General features: G+C 34.6%; 1 protein-coding gene across 1 annotated transcript in view; it reads right to left on the reverse strand.

Annotated features, from left to right (window-relative positions):
- Positions 1–16,362, reverse strand: part of DERA (deoxyribose-phosphate aldolase) — a 125,154-nt gene that overhangs the window by 42,671 nt on the left and 66,121 nt on the right. The window contains exon 6 of the mRNA XM_074194356.1: positions 9,586–9,714. Coding sequence (XP_074050457.1) covers positions 9,586–9,714 — 129 coding nt within the window. The remainder of the gene's footprint in view (positions 1–9,585; positions 9,715–16,362) is intronic.

The following is a 16,362-nucleotide window of genomic DNA, read 5'->3' on the forward strand; positions in this document are numbered from 1 at the left end:
TTACATGAACATTTATTTTACATGACTATATTTATTTATAATTTTTTGTCTTCCTTTCTCAATGATTGGGGGGAGAGACAAAATTTGAAAAATAAAATAAAATATTCTTTTAATTTAGGCAAGAGGGCAGGAGGGAGGGTTTGAAGTAAAATGGTAGCTGTGTGTATGAAGAGAAGGAATAACAAATGAATGGTGCTATGAAGGTTAAAAACAACAAGATTTGGTAACTGACTATATAGGTGAGGTGAGGGATAATAAACAGGTCAAAGTCAGAAGGAATCTGGCTGGACCTGACTTTTTATATCTTTAAGTGACCAGGGAAACAATAATCAGGTCCCAGAACTACTTTGATTTATTTTAAGGAAAACTAATTTCTGTTACAAGAAAAGTAGGGATGGGTCTAACATGTTGCAATGAAACACCAATAGGTATTACTCCTATCACAACCAGTTCTAGTAAAAAGTATAATTGGTCTCCCTGCCTCAAATCTTTCTCCTCCTTCAATCTATCTCCCAATTCAGCTTGTGATTACCTTGTAAACAGAACATACCCTCCAGGATCTTATTTGACAAAATTGAGTCTTGACCCAACTTCCTTTGAAACCGACATTTGATATTTTTGATGCATATCTGATGTCTTTAACACTACATGTATAATTACTTTAAATTTGGCATTTAATTCCTCCCACTAAAGTACATGGGAGGAATAAAATGTTAGAGCCCTTTAGAATGAGAATTAGATGTATAATTCCTCCCAGGTATTTCAGGGGGAGTTATTAAATGTCAAAATCCAAAGTGATTACATGGGTAAGTTTAAAATATAAAACCCTAGTGTATAAAAGAAAAAAATTCATTGCAAGACTTATTACCAAAAATGGGAGATGGTCTTCACAATGACAACCTATAAAATACATAGGCATTTAGAAAACTCAGCTAGGAACAGTTTACAGTGTCACTTTTTGCAAAGCATGCCTTGTACTTTTGATAGCGATAACACAGATTTTTCTGAGTTTGCCAGGTCCAATTCTACACATTTATCCCATGGAAAACAAATGAAAAATGAATGGAATTCTAAATGCGAGTGGCTACAAGGTGCTTGCTAACATAGAATAGAAAGCCATGACTTCTGGCAAACAAACATGAATAAAAATAAGAAGTAAAATTATAACACAGAAGTATTTTGCTTTCAGGATACCACTGCTCTCAACATGTAATGTTTTTCCCTTCCAATTACAAAATGAACATAGAGAACTGGATTAAGCCATCACCTCATACAGGAGTGTGGGTGACAAGTAGTGTTATAATGAGGTGAGAAAAAGCCCTTTCCTTATAGTGTACAACATATTGTTGAATATACATTTTTTCCTGGAGCTAGAACATTAGCTTCTCCATAATTTCTGTAAATGCCTATGTCTGTATATGTTAAGAGATTCCTTTTCATCTGCCCTGCAGCTGAACCCTCCCATATGTGCTTTCTCCCCCAGTCAGAATGTGAGCTCTTTAAAAGCTGAGAACATCTCACTTTTCTATGTATATACTGAGCATTTAACACATAGTTTGGTTTTAAAAAATGTTTTTTTCCATTCATTCATGCTTTCATTCAGACTGTAATTTGTTAAGAAATGAATTGTTAAGTGCCAAAGTCCACTCAAAGAAATGAAAAAAGACAAAAAATGACCCCAGGTATAGTGAAGTATAAGGGTGAATGAGAAGTTAGCAAGTGAAAGAGACATAAAAAAGTAGAGACCTTACATCCAAGCAATACACAGAAGAATCAAACAGGAGTGATCTGCTCTCTTGATAACCAGAAGAAAGAACTCAAGTTAGGCCTAGTGTTAAAAGTAGGTAAATTAAGATACAAAGACATAATTCTCATGTAGCTAAGTTGAGAAGTATTTAGGTCTCAAACAAGTTGGAATTAGATCCCTATTCAAAGGAAATCAGAATTTGAAGATTTAATTTAATTTACTGAAGAGTTAATGATCAAGTCAAACATTGCTTAATTCTATAATTAACTGCCAGTATAATTAGCTATCTGCATATAATTTCTACTGTAATAAATTATCACATTTTCCACTCTCAATACTCTGATAAACCACTGTGATGGTGGTCAAATAGTTTTGATACATTCAGTAATTCTGTAGGCATTTTAATGGTAAGTAGAATTTATAAAAATAAATGTAAGAATATGCAAAGTGCTATAGTAAGAAAGATATATAATAACATAGGCCCTATCCTCATGGAGTTGTAATTTAATGGGAGTGCAGTAGTGAAAGGACAAATACACAAATAACTACTATAAAGGAGGGGAATGAGATGAATAAAGCATACAGGTATAGACAAAAGTGTAAGAGAAATTTAGGAAAGGAGAGGTTACTTTTACCTGGGAAAGGATTCAGGGGGTGTGGGAGTAGAGGAGAGCATGGAAAGATGAGATCAGGAAATATGAGATTCTTGGAAGAGGGGGGAAAGGAGGGGAAAGGAGAAACCATAAGCAAAAACTAAGTAAAGGCTTAGAGATGAGCAGAGAATAGGATGGAAGTGATGGGAAATTTGAGAGCAAATGACCATTAAAACTTTGTGATACAAGAGAAGAAAGACAGACCTAAAGTGACATGCATAAATGAGTGCCAAACACGAAATTCATAAGACTTTTCCTAAAAGAGAGAGAGAGAGATAACTGATTGATACAGTTCTATGCATTTACCTCCCCCTAAAATTTAATGGCAAATGCTTCTCTTTTTTGAGTTCAATTTAGGTGGTACAGTAGAAAGAGAGCCACATTTGAAATAAGGAAGACCTGAGTTAGAATCCAGACTTGGAAACTTACTTGATGTGTGAACTTGAGCAAATCACTTAATTTTTCTTTTCTAATGCCTATTTTCTTATCTGTAAAATAAATGTTATATTAATGACATCCATCCCTCTGGGTTATTTAAGGAACAAATGAGATAATATTTGGAAACCTTAAAGTACTATGCAAATCAATATCTGTACTAGGAAAGGAAAAAAGATCACTACACACAAAATATATTCATCTCAATTGAATTAACTTGGGATACTGGGTTTAAGTTAGAGGACCTGAATTTAAAATTTGCTTCTCCTACCTATGTGACTATGCCTAGGTCAACATACTCCACTCTTCACCCTCCTTTAAAGGTTGGACTTGGTGACTTCTTGGCTTCCTTCAAGCTCAAAATCTACAATCTACACATTTTATAGACAAACAAGGGGCTTGCTACAAATCTTTTAATTAATAGCAGGTCAATTCATGGGGCAGAAAACAGCAGCAAAGATGATTTCCTGGTTCCCCCTTTTATCCCTAAAAGGTCTCATTCCTTTCATGTGCCAGTGATATTTCAACAGTTCCTCATTTCCTAGGAGCTCCAGGACAGTGATTGGTGGGAAAACAAGATGTTTTATGATATCAATATTCACAGATCTAAGTATTGGGGTCATTGAGCATTATAAATGGGAAAAGAAAGAGAGTAGTATCTAAATTTCATTTGGATATGTGTATTTGTCTGGGGTTCTTTTTTATTTTGATGTATGGATATTGACTTAATAATAATCAATAATAACAGATAATGATAGATTAGATAGAGAGATAGATAGGTAGACAGACAGACAGATAGATAGATAGAGGGTCTGACTGATATTTCAAATAGCTGGAGGAAAGAGGAGGTTGAGGAGGTTGATTCTTTTGGTCATGGCTAGACTGAAAAAATTTCCCAGTGTCTGGGGCTTATTCCTCTAAACAAGAGATCATTATAAGAAACTTCATGGAAAAACACAGAACAAAGATTTCATTAAGTCTGTTAATTGACTGAATTTCGAGTTTAACCCTTGACTATCTAGACAGGTCCAATAATATGCTCTGGAAGCATTAAAAAGATCTAACTGCTTGAACAAGGATTTTATTCAATACTTCCTAAATTAAGGCATTTATATCTATGGGATACATCAAAAGGACATACTGAAGGCTAGAATAAACTATAGGTAACACTCCTCACCCTAGATTTTAAAAGAATAGATTTCAAAGGATAAAGAGGAAATTTAGGTGAGATTCCTCAGATGAAATTTTACAAAAGAAATAAACTTAGAAGGAAAGAAAAATTTTCAAGAATGAAATCCTGAAGATACAAAGAGAAACAGTTCTGATGAAGAAAAAAGTTGTCTGCAGACACCAATGATAAACAAATTGCCAATGAACATAGCTTAAATTTATGTAATATATATATATATATATATATATATATATATATATATATATATAAACACATACATATATGCCTCTCTCCTCCCTCCCTCCCCCTCCACATACACACACATATATGTGTCAAATGATGTTCAGCATGATCTGAGGCTAATGAGGAAAGCAAAGAATAAAATTAGGGGCTTTCAGAGGGAAGAGGTAATTCTTAGAGAAAATAAAAGAATCAGAGATGCTACACAAAAGCTTCTGTGAGGATGTGCATTTGTCTGTATGTGTATTCTTCTCTCTGAGGATGTTTATCTCTGTCTCTCTTCTGTGAGATCAATGGTCTTTGACAGAAAAAAAAAAGTTCTTCCTTACAGCAACCACCATGATCCAAAGGCCTCTTAATATAGAAAAAAAAAGTAAGTGAAAGAATCAATCAATCACCATTTATTAATTTCCTACTTTGTGTCAGATGTTATGCTATTTGGGGGGATACAAACAGAAAAAAAATGTACCATTAAAAATAAAATATTGTTCAATTATAGTAAATCTAATGCTCCATTCATGGGAGACTGAGTTAAAGACCAAATAATGACAAAAATCCTTTACTCTACTCACATGTGTGCTTACAGTCAGAAATATTAAGACATTTCAGAAATCTGCTTCAAATGAATTTTTTCAACAAATTAAAAAATCGCTAATCATTTCTCAATATATTCAAACCTTCATTAAAAGACAGTCACTGGGGGAAAAATGACACAAAAAGCTTTAAGAGCTTTAATTTCTTTTCTAAAACTTATAATTTTGAAAACTGATCGATAAATATGAAGTACAAGTCAAAGGAAATTTGCTTTTTAATTATGCATATAACTTATTTTTGCTTAAAATGCCCCACCTATCTGTTTGGTAGCAATGGTAAGCAACATTAAAAAGCCAGAGACAATTTGTATATTTTTTCTTTTTATTAAAAAATAAACAGGAATGTTTTAATTATTCACTAGAATATTAACATAAAATCAGTATGGTAGCTGCTAGCATTCTATTAAAAAGGCTTATGTGACATGGATGATATAAACTCTTCCAAATTTCATTGACTATTCAGTGTCTTCTCTGTTTTCCCTGCCCAATTTAGCAGCATTCTAACTTAGGAAACTTATATTCAATGTCCCAGTTGGCACTATTTTTTTAAAGTATAGACTGCAGTCATTTTAAGCAAAGTGAATTGGGACATCATCCAGATAATCCAGACAAAAGTGAAAACTTTTTCTAACTTCTCCCTCCCTGAATTGCCAAAAAATTAATTTTAATTCTAAAATTTCCTCTTCCAAACTGAAAAATAAAATCAACTGTTTTTTTCTCAAATTCATTTATTCAATTAATTAAAAATGTATCATGATAACTCTTAAAGGAATATCCCCAGACTCTATACAAGGAGGAAGTGACTGTTCTAGGGAAAATGATAGAAACTTTGGAGGGAAGTAACAATCCCATCTTTGAAGTGGCAATACTTTAGGGAAGAATGGTAATGAATGACATGCCCCCTAGACTTTGGGAAAGTAGATTTCAAAGAAATATTTAGATATTTAGGATATTTGGCTCAGGAAGGGTCTTCATGAAAATTTCTGAAGATATTTCTTTAGAGGCAATTCTGACAAGGTTGGAAATAGAAATTTCTAAAGGGACTGATATTGATTCACAGATAACTCAACAAATAATAGGATTTTTTCATATTTTTTTAATTCATAGAATATGGAAGCAAAAAGTTACACAAAAGTCTAATATGTTCCTATAAGAATGATTTCAGGAGTACTAAACTTAAGAATGAATTGAAATTGTTAAGGAAACCATAAAATATGGTTTTTGTTTCGAATTTTAACTTTACTAGGGAATGAAAAGAATAGTACTAGAGCTTAGGGTGGATAAGACAATAAAAATAATGGAAAGAAAATAAAATTACTCAGCTCTTATGTTATTTCTATTTTCTCTACCAAGAAGAATCATTTTAGTCCACTAGGGGAAATAGAAAAAATATCATATATGAAGTTACTACCTGAATTAAGATGATAGTTAAGTGAATATGTAAGATGATTTCAGTGATTTCAAGCCTCTGAAGTCAGATCACAGATATATCCCTCAGACTATATGAAGGATGAACCTATAGCTTGATCACTCTGACTCTCAAGTTTACTGGTGAGTGAGATTTGTTGTTTGGGAGTTGGGTACTGAACTGTCATTAAACCTTTAAAGCCTTCCAGCTAGCTAATAAATGTTGGGTCAAATAACTTTCTAGGGGAACACCACCCAGGGACAAACCTGCAGATATGCTGCCCAGATAGACCAGATATTTGATCCTGCAAAGCTTAGACCAAGAGAGCAGAGATCAGACCATAGCCTAAATCAGACTATTTAGGGTCTGACGAAAGTTGGCAACTTGTCACCCTGAGCTACTGGGTGCCTGAAGAATACAGCATTCAAATTCTGGAAAATATAATAGCAGGACTCCAGGATGGGGGAGAGTGGGACACTAATGCACTATTGGTAGAATTGTGAAATGATCCATTCATTCAGGAGAACAATTTGGAATTATGCCCAAAGGACTAGAACATACCCTTTGATCTAGCAATATCATTACTAGGTCAGTATCCCTAGATAAAAACAAGAAAAAGACCCACATATATAAAAATATTCATAGGAGCTGTTTATGTGGTGCCAAAGAATTGGAAATGGAAGGAATGTCTGTCCATCAGTTGGGGAATGACTGAGAAAGTTGTGGTATGTTGATATAGTGAAATATTATTATTTTTTTTAAATGTTGAGTAGCCAGATTTCACAAATACCCGAGAAGACTTACATGAATTGACACCGAGTAAAGTAGGCAGAAGCAGGAAAACATTGTACACGGTAGCAGCAATATTGTAATGATCAACTATGATAGCAACACTGTGATGAAAAATATCAACCACATCCAGAGAAAGAACTCTGGCGTTGTAATACAGATTAAAACAAACTCACTGTTTTTAATTTGTTTTTATTTTTTCTTTCTCGTGGTTTTTTATTTTTTGTTCTGACTCTTCTTTTATAGCATGACTGATATGGAAATATGTATAATGTGGCTATGCATATATAACCTATATCAGATTATTTGTTACTTTAGGGTGAAAGGAAAAAAGGTCAAGAAGGAGAAAGCTTTACAAAAAATGGATGTTGAAATCTGTCTTTATATATAATTGGGAAAAAATAAATTTAATTAAAAATATCACTAGTTGTTTTCATGGTTCAGAGCATATGAAACCCTTTCTGATTCCTCCTAGCACTATGTATTTCTTTTATATTTGTTCTCTATGACAACTAAATCTATAAGTTGTGAAAGTACATTGCTTTTTTTCTTTTAATTTGGTTATGCTTTCTGTTTCTCAACACATTTACTTCTGAATGTGTATCTCTGCACTTCTGTGTGGGTGTACGTGTATGTAAAAACACAAGAGGTGATACAGAGATGTAAATACACCAGGGAAATGGGCATATGGAGAAAGAAGAAGAAGAAATTTTACTAATGGTAATATGTAGCTAAGTAGAGATTAAGAGCTTGTCTAATCATAAGGTCCAGCAAGAGGTGAGGAAATAGTAAAGAACTATCCGTTAAAAAGTGAAGGAGGTGCCAAGGTTGTATTGGAGACTAGCTCCATGGAGACAAGTATGTTTTGGCTATAGGGGTAGCAGCACCACCACTTTGGAAACCAGAATTCTAAAAAAAAAAATAGAGGAACTATATGTGGGAATGATATAGTAAACACTATCCATGTGACTTAATCTCTGTGATTTTCAATTTCCTTATCTATAAAATGAGAAGGTTAGACTAAGGTTCTTTCCAGCTCTAAATCTATGAATCTAGGCTCATGTGATTGCCTGAGTAGGATATGCCAAACAAAATCCACCTCATTGATTCCTCACTGAGGAGGCTAAGTACTTTGCTCAGGATCACATAGTCGGTTAACATTTATTTATTAAGCATTTGCTATATATATGAAGGCATTTGCCATATATATGAGGTATTTGCTAAATATATACAAAATATATACAAAGACAGGCAAAAACCATCCCAAGCCTCAAGAAGCACTCATTTTAATATAGAAGGGAGAGGACAATATAGAAATGACCAAATACACATAAAATATAGATGAAGATGAAAGTTAATACCAGAGAGAAAGGGGAAGTTATTAGTAGATGGAAAGAGTGAGCAAAGTCCTCCTGCAGAAGGTAAGATTTGAGTTGAACTGAGCCAGGGAAACTGGCAGAAGGGAGAACATAGAGCATTCCAGTCAATATAAAGATATGGACACAGGAGAGGAAAGATTGTACTAGACGAACTGCAACAGAGACAGTGAAACTGAGTCATAAGATACTTGGAAGGAAGTGTGATGGTGATTAGAAAGTTTGAAAGGGGTCAGGTTACAAAAAGTTTTAAATACCAAATGGAGGAGTATTAGAGGCTACTTGAACCTAGGCCTTCCTGGCTTCAAACTTAACAACTATGATGTCTTAATATCTTAACCAATTAACCGTTCAACAAACATTAAGCATCCTCTATGTGTTAATTACTGGACCTTATAATAGCTATACTGACTTTTAGAGCTTCAAAATTAATTTCTCATATCACACATATATGTGCACACACATACACACAAACACACATGTAATCTTATTTGGTTCGTACAACAACCCTAGGAGGTAGACAAAGCAGGTGTTCTAAGACCTATTCCCCAACTTTTCTAGGCATTTCTTTGGAGATTTTCAATTTCCACTATGAACAGTATAGACACAATGGTCCCAATATTAATTTTCACATTCCAAATCCCATAAAAATTTCCTAGATAATAGAATATGGAACTAGATGATTTTACCATAAAGATAAAGTGAAACTGAACCATGGGTCAAATTTAGTCCTTTGGTTTCCTGGTTTGGTATGGAAAGTACTATTGTCAACACTACCCAGGCCTACATTTGAATAGGTAAATGAGAGAGATCTCTTTGTGAACTGTTTAAGATCACATAGAACCATCTCAAAAAGCACAAATTTTGGGGGTTTTTTCCCCCTGCTTAAGTTGATGAAAAGCAAAATCAGTGAACAGCATGCAAAACAATTCATGAACAAGTCTGCCATCTACTGTATATAAAAAGCACAGCAAAGAAGTAACAACTACAGTTAATGAAGGCAGTAAATGTAAAATCAGTTTTTGACCATAATACATTTTTACAAAGTAGAAAACAAAATCTATTTCAAATGATTAGTGTTTTAGAGAATTCTGATAGGATATCATGAAGGATACCACAATTATCCTCCCTGATTGCTTTAATAATCAAAAAAATTTAAGCAAAATTGCTTACCTGCCATCATCGCGATCATACTGGCTTTGTAGACATTAGTAAGGGAACCAAGTTCTCCTGTTGCCAGGATGGTTTTGAGGTGTGCATTCCCACAGGCCTTGCGAAACTGACAGATCTCATCATACAGTGCTGTTGGGGGGGGAAATTGAAGAAGTTAAAACTTAAATATTGAACTATGGTGAAGCCACAGTTTGGAGATAATAGAACATTTAAAATTTAAATAAAACTTATTTCTCATTTTTAATTATCCAAAATTAATATTACAGGCAAAAAAAATCTGCTTTGGGTCCCAAAACATAGGAATCATTTTTTTCAGCTTTCAAGAAAAGCAAAAAGGAAAAGTAACACATTGACAAAGAATGTTGGTTTGAATATATAAAATATTCTTAAGAGATCCTCTGGAAAGGCTTAAAGAGATCAATTGGCCAGGGTACTTTGCAAACCAAATACGGACAAGCAGAAGCTCTGATGGACAATGACCACTCAACTTCAATTCTGAAAGAGAATAGAATTCTCCTGGGGATTGTAGATAGTTGAGGCAAAAAGTCTACTGTTAAGTCTATACTAAATAGCACTATATCATGTTATGGGCTTTCTTTTTAAGTTATTGAAATAGTCAAATACAATACAATAGTATACTACTATGAATGCATTTTATGGTTCAATTAAAAGATTCCTGGAACTTGTGCTTTTTTAATCATAATCCAAAAAACAAAACAAAAAAAATAACAAAAACCCACCAACAATCCTAGGCTCAAATGGTAACATAGCATTTATGCTAAATAGTTAAAACAATAACTTCTCATTTGGGCAATATTCACTCTCTATATATCTTACAGAAAGGCTAACATTTTAATTATGAATAAACAATATGATTTTTTTCTTTTGATAGACTTTTTTTTAAGTTGTTGAGTAGAACTGTGATTCATTATTTAGAAAGATAAAATTTTTCCTCTACTACAGAACTCAGATTAACTCAGATAATCAGTAAGTAAACAATCCTTTATTAGGTTCCTAATATGCTTGGCTCTGTGTTAGGCACTGTGATGAATAGTGATGAAGTAAGAGACAGAAGGCCCCTTGACTTCAAAGAATTTGAAACAAAGCCTCTTTAAGAAACCATAAGGAAAATATCCAGAGCAAAAGATTACTATGTTTCTAGATTACTATGTTTCTAAAAAAAACTCAAATACAGTATATTTCCAATACACCCCCATGGAAATTCATTAAGTGCTTATTGACTAACAGTTGACTACAGAAGCATTATCAGTCACCAAGTATTTCAGCATATTGCTTAGACATAATAAAGATGAGTATCTTGGCAACTAGATGGATAATATATCCTAATCAGAGAGATTAGATGGATGAAATGTAACCTAGTCAATCTCAAATCATAATATCCATTAACATTTTCAACTGTAACTTTCCTTCCAATATAAATGAGCAAAATGATGGAAAAACTAATGGCCTATTTTCTTCTGCATTAGTGAGAAAGGATAGAAGCAGGATGTAGATTTATTATAATTGCTACTGAACTGTATATGTAGAGGAAATTACAAATGAAGTAATAAGTTCAAGAGATCCCATTCCTAAAAATTCTTCATGAGAAGTAATTGCTCAACAGAATGAGTAATCTCTTGAAATTTAAAAGCATCAATTCTTCAAAAGCTCCAAGTGCCTTATGTACACTATTTCCACACCATAAGTTTTCATTTCTATTTTCTAGATGATAAAACTGGAACACAGAGAAGTGAGTGACTTGGCCAAGGTCTCATCACTGGGTAACAGTAGAACAGAAGTCAGAATGCCAGTTTCCAATATAATGAATGAAACTATAAACTAGGTTGTCTCTATCCCAAAAATGTACATGTGTGCATATTCAGCTCTCATAGAATAATATCTATCTCTATAATCACATTTTATAAAAGTAGCATATGAGTTAGGTTTCTTCTGGAATTTAAAAAAAAGCCAGGGTAAAACAAAAATATTGGGATTTTAAAGAGAACATAAGAAATCATTTGGAAAAACTTAAGTATATAGAAAATTTTATGATATTTATCATTTTTCAGATGAGAACAGAACAGGCATGGAAAAAAGGACTGGAACAGTAGTTCCAGACCTGCCACTAACTAAGGTATATGATATTTAAAAAAAAAGTCACAAACTCTCTGTTCCTTTGGTTTTTTTGCCTGTAAAATAAAGGGGCCAGAAAAAAATAACTGATAAGGTGTGTTTACTTATTTTAAAAAGTACGATTTTAGGAATTAATTCAAAGGTGATCTTTTTCATGCTTGGGAAAATCTTTCATAATTTATTCATTGATATCCATTCTGATATATACAGTAGATTTGATAAAACTTTACTGAATGCAAGATGTTCAAATTTACTATAGAAAATGCCTACAAGCACCTCTTGCTACCAATCTGGAAAAAAAATCTTTCCAGTAACAAGATAAATTAGAAGGTTACTGACAATGACTGACAATTGAAAATGAAATTCCAACATTAGTTATACATAATTTAGTATATGTACCTAATGTAAAAGTAAGCAAGATTAATATAAAAAATTGAGAAATGTCTAAGATACAAATGATGCTTAGAAATAAAATCTTGCAATAGATGTTTTGAATCTATATAACTATATATATTTGTAAGTATGTATGTATAGTAGAAAGAATGAGATTTGGAGTCAGATAACAGTTCTATCAATTACCACCTTTTGACCTTGCGAAAGGCACTGAATGTAGGAAATTTGAAGCACTGATCTCTTCCCATTAGACTTTTAGGATCAAACCATTTCTTGCAAAAAAGAAGCAAAAATATTTCATCCCATTTTTCAGTAAATTTAAATGAAAACTGACAAAAAATATTGGTAGAAAAGACAATGGAAAAAGACAAGCTGGTCTTGTAAAGAACTTCCTGCAAAGTGGATGATGCCCATATTTCTTCTGTACCAAGTCCAAACCCTTCATCGTGCTTTTACCCTTGATAAGAAGAGCATGTCGAGGGTGGAGCTAAGATGGAGACAGGAGGAGAGAGTCTCCTAGGTGCTCTCTCCAAAATATTTTGAAAATCTCAAAATTATGACTTTAACTAAATTTTCAAGACAGAACCCATAGAAAGATCCAGTGAGGCAAATATCCAGCACAAAGTAACCTGGAAAATAGTGGGAAAACTGTTCCAGAGGATTAGAGGGACACGCTGCCTGAGTGAAGAAATCATCAGCCTCCTGGGAACAGCCCCAGGACACCTAGGAGCCATGGCTTCTGGCAGCAGAAATAGTTACCTAACCTGCACCCCATGAAGAATCAAGCACAACTTGGAAGATCAGCAGGAAAACCTCTGCTAGAACAAGCACAAAGCTCAGGCCCTGAGTGCTGTTGCAGCACACTGTGCATTTGGCACAGCTGGTAGCCCAAATCCAAGAAACAGAAGTAGGCCTGTGGAGCCAGAAAGTAGGGCAGAGGGGTGTGCTTGTGGTCATTCACAGACCAGGACAGCAATCAGAGCTTCACACACTGAGGTCCTTTTGGGGGTGTCCCAATAAAACTCAAAAGCTCAGGAAGCACCCTAAAACCAGGCACAGGCTGGGGAAATGAGTAAGCAGAAAAAAAGAAGTCTGACCACTGTCAAATACTTTGTCTATGATCCCAAGGAGGATCAAAATACTCATTCTGAAGATGAGGAAATACAAGCTTCTGCATCTAAAGACTCCAAGAAAAATGGATGTTGGGCTCAGACTATGACAGAGCTCAAAAAAGATTTTGAAAATCACGTAAGGGATATAGAAGAAAAACTGGGAAAAGAAATAAGAGAGATGCAGGAAAAATATGAAATAAAGTGAGCAGCTTAGTGAAGGAGATCCAAAAAAATGTTGAAGAAAATAACATGTTAAAAACCAGCTTAGGGCAAATGGATAAAACAGTTCAAAAAGTTATTGAGGAGAAGAATGCTTTAAAAAGCAGAATTGGCCAGATAGAAAAGGAGATAAGAAAGCTCTCTGAGGAAGATAAATCCTTCAGATGTAGAATGGAGCTAAAAGAAGCTGATGACTTTACAAGAAATCAAGATACAATACTTCAACACTAAAAGAATGAAAAATTAGAAGAAAATGTGAAACATCTCATTGAAAAAACAAGTGATCTGGAAAACAGATTCAGGAAAGATAATTTTAAAATTATTGGGATACCTGAGTCACAATCAGGAAAAGAGCCTTGACCTTATTTTTAAAGAATTCCTACAGGAAAATTGCCTTGATAACCAAGAAGCAGAGGACAAAATAGAAATTGAGAGAATATACCGATCTCCCCTGGAAGGAGATCCAAAAAGGAACAACCCCTAGAAATATTATAGCCAAGTTCCAGAACTCCCAAGCCAAAGAAAAAATATGAAAAGCAGCCAGAAAGACACAATTCAAATATTATGGAGCTGTAGTCAGGATCACACAGGACGTAGCAGCAACTATATTAAGGGCTCGTAGGGCTTCGAATATAATATTCTGGAAGGCAAAAGAATTTGTAATGCAACTGAGAATCAACTACCCAGCAAAAATGAACATCCTCTTCCAGGGGAAAAGACAGACTTTCAATGAAACAGGGGAATTTCAAATGTTCCTGTTGGAATGACCAGAGCTGAACAGAAAATTTGACCTTCAAGTACAGGATACAGGTGAAGCATAGAGAGTAGAGGAGAAGGGTAAATTATGAGGGGCTTAATTATGATGAACTTCATGTATTCCTGCATAGAAAAATAATACTGATAATACTCAAATGAACCTTCTCATTTAATAGAGCAGGTAGAAGGAGCTTTTATAGATGAAGCACGGGAGAGAGCTGAATTTGAAGATAAAATATAGTATAAAAATGGAGTCAATGGCTAAAAGGGAAATGTACTGGGAGTAAAAGAAAGGAGTGGCAGAACAGGCTAAGATATTTCATATAAAAGATATTTGGGGGGGTGGCTAGGTGGTGCAGTGGATAGAACACCGGCCCTGGAGTCAAGAGTACCTGAAGTCAAATCCAGCCTCATACACTTAATAATTACCTAGCTGTGTGGCCTTGGGCAAGCCACTTAACCCCATTTGCCTTGCAAAGAAACCTAAAAAAAATTAAAAAAATAAAAGATTTTTTTTTTGTATTGAGCTTTTGCAATGATATGGAAGTGGGGAAGGTAAGGGAGAATGAGGGAACCTTCACTCTCATCAGAAATGGTTCAGAGAGGAAACAGCATACACACTCAATAGGGTATAGACATCTAGAGTAAAAAGGAGAGAAGGGGGACAGGGGGAAGGGGGGATATGGGGATAGAGGAGAGGATAGATCATAGGAAAGAATAGTCAGATATTGCACATTTTATTTTTTTTACTTTCTGCAAGGTGTTGGGATTGGGGGGGGGGGGGCCTGTCCAGGACTACGGGGCTGGGTGGTTGCTGCGTCTCTGATGTGGTATATAGGCTTGGGGCCTCTTGGCCCCAGGGCCAATGCTCTGTACTCTGTACCACTCAGCTACCCTACAGCACATTTTAGAAGAGGGACAGAGTGAAAGAAGAGAGAAAATATAATATATGGTAGTGTGAGGAATGGATGGAGGGAATTACAATCAGTAACAGCAACTGTGGAAAAATATGGAAGTAACTTCCATGATAGACTTATGATAAAGAATGTGATTCACCTCAGACGGAATTGATGGTTTCAGAACACACACTGAAACACATTTTTTTCTCTTTCTTTTACTTTATTTCTCATGAGGTTCTATAGTTTTGTGGGGGAGGGGCTATTATGTTTACTCTTAAACAAGAATGTTTTAGTAATGTATAAAGTCATATTAAACAACAACAAAAAGAAACCAGGAAGGATGGGAATTGAAGAAAGTATGGAAGGATTTGCATGAACTCATGCTGAGTGAAATGAGCAGAATCAGAAAACATTGTACATCCTAACAGGAACAAGGGGGTGATCATCATCCTTAATGGACTTATTCCATCAGTGCAACAATCAGGGACCGTTTTGGGCTATCTGCGATGGAGAATGCCATCTATATCCAGAGAAAGAATTGTGGAATTTGAACAAAGACCAAAGGCTATTACCTTCAATTTAGGGCAAAAAAAGTTATTTTATTATGTAATTTTGCTATCTCTTATACTATGTTTTTCTTCTTTAAGGATATGATTTCTCTCTCATCACATTCAACTTAGATCAATGCATACCATGGAAATTATGTAAAAACTAACAGACTGCCTTCTGTGGCGGGGGAGCAAGAATGGGGTAAATTTGTAAAACTCAAAATAAATAAAATCTTTCATTGAAAAAGAAGAGTGTCACTATTCTCCCAGGTCAGGGAATTAGCCATTCAGGTGCAGACTCAAAGAAATTTATATTTGAAGAGACTGAACCCATCCTTTTATTTACATGCACTGCTTTAGGTTGGTTGGCCCATAAATAAGTAACATCTTTGATTACTATCCCCTGCATCCTCGTTTAGATTGTAATTTAAAACTTGAGAGGTTGTACCATGAGAGTGAATGTTCATATTGGAAAAAAGTACTATTCACAAAGACCTGAGTCCAAATCCTTCCTCAAACACTTGATGTGTGATCATGAACAGTTCCTTGAACTTCACTGAATCTGTTCCTCATGTCCTTGACTCAAAGGATTGCTGTGGGATCAAGTGATATTATGCGTAGTGAAATCTGCAGACTTTAAAGTTCTACATAAATATGAGTTAGGTCAGGAAGAAGATAGATGGTTAGTTCTGTGCTAAATAAAATCACGGTCAGGAT

The sequence above is a fragment of the Macrotis lagotis genome, chromosome 7 (genome assembly GCF_037893015.1).
Source record: "Macrotis lagotis isolate mMagLag1 chromosome 7, bilby.v1.9.chrom.fasta, whole genome shotgun sequence".
In the NCBI taxonomy this organism is placed as follows: Eukaryota; Metazoa; Chordata; class Mammalia; order Peramelemorphia; family Peramelidae; genus Macrotis; species Macrotis lagotis.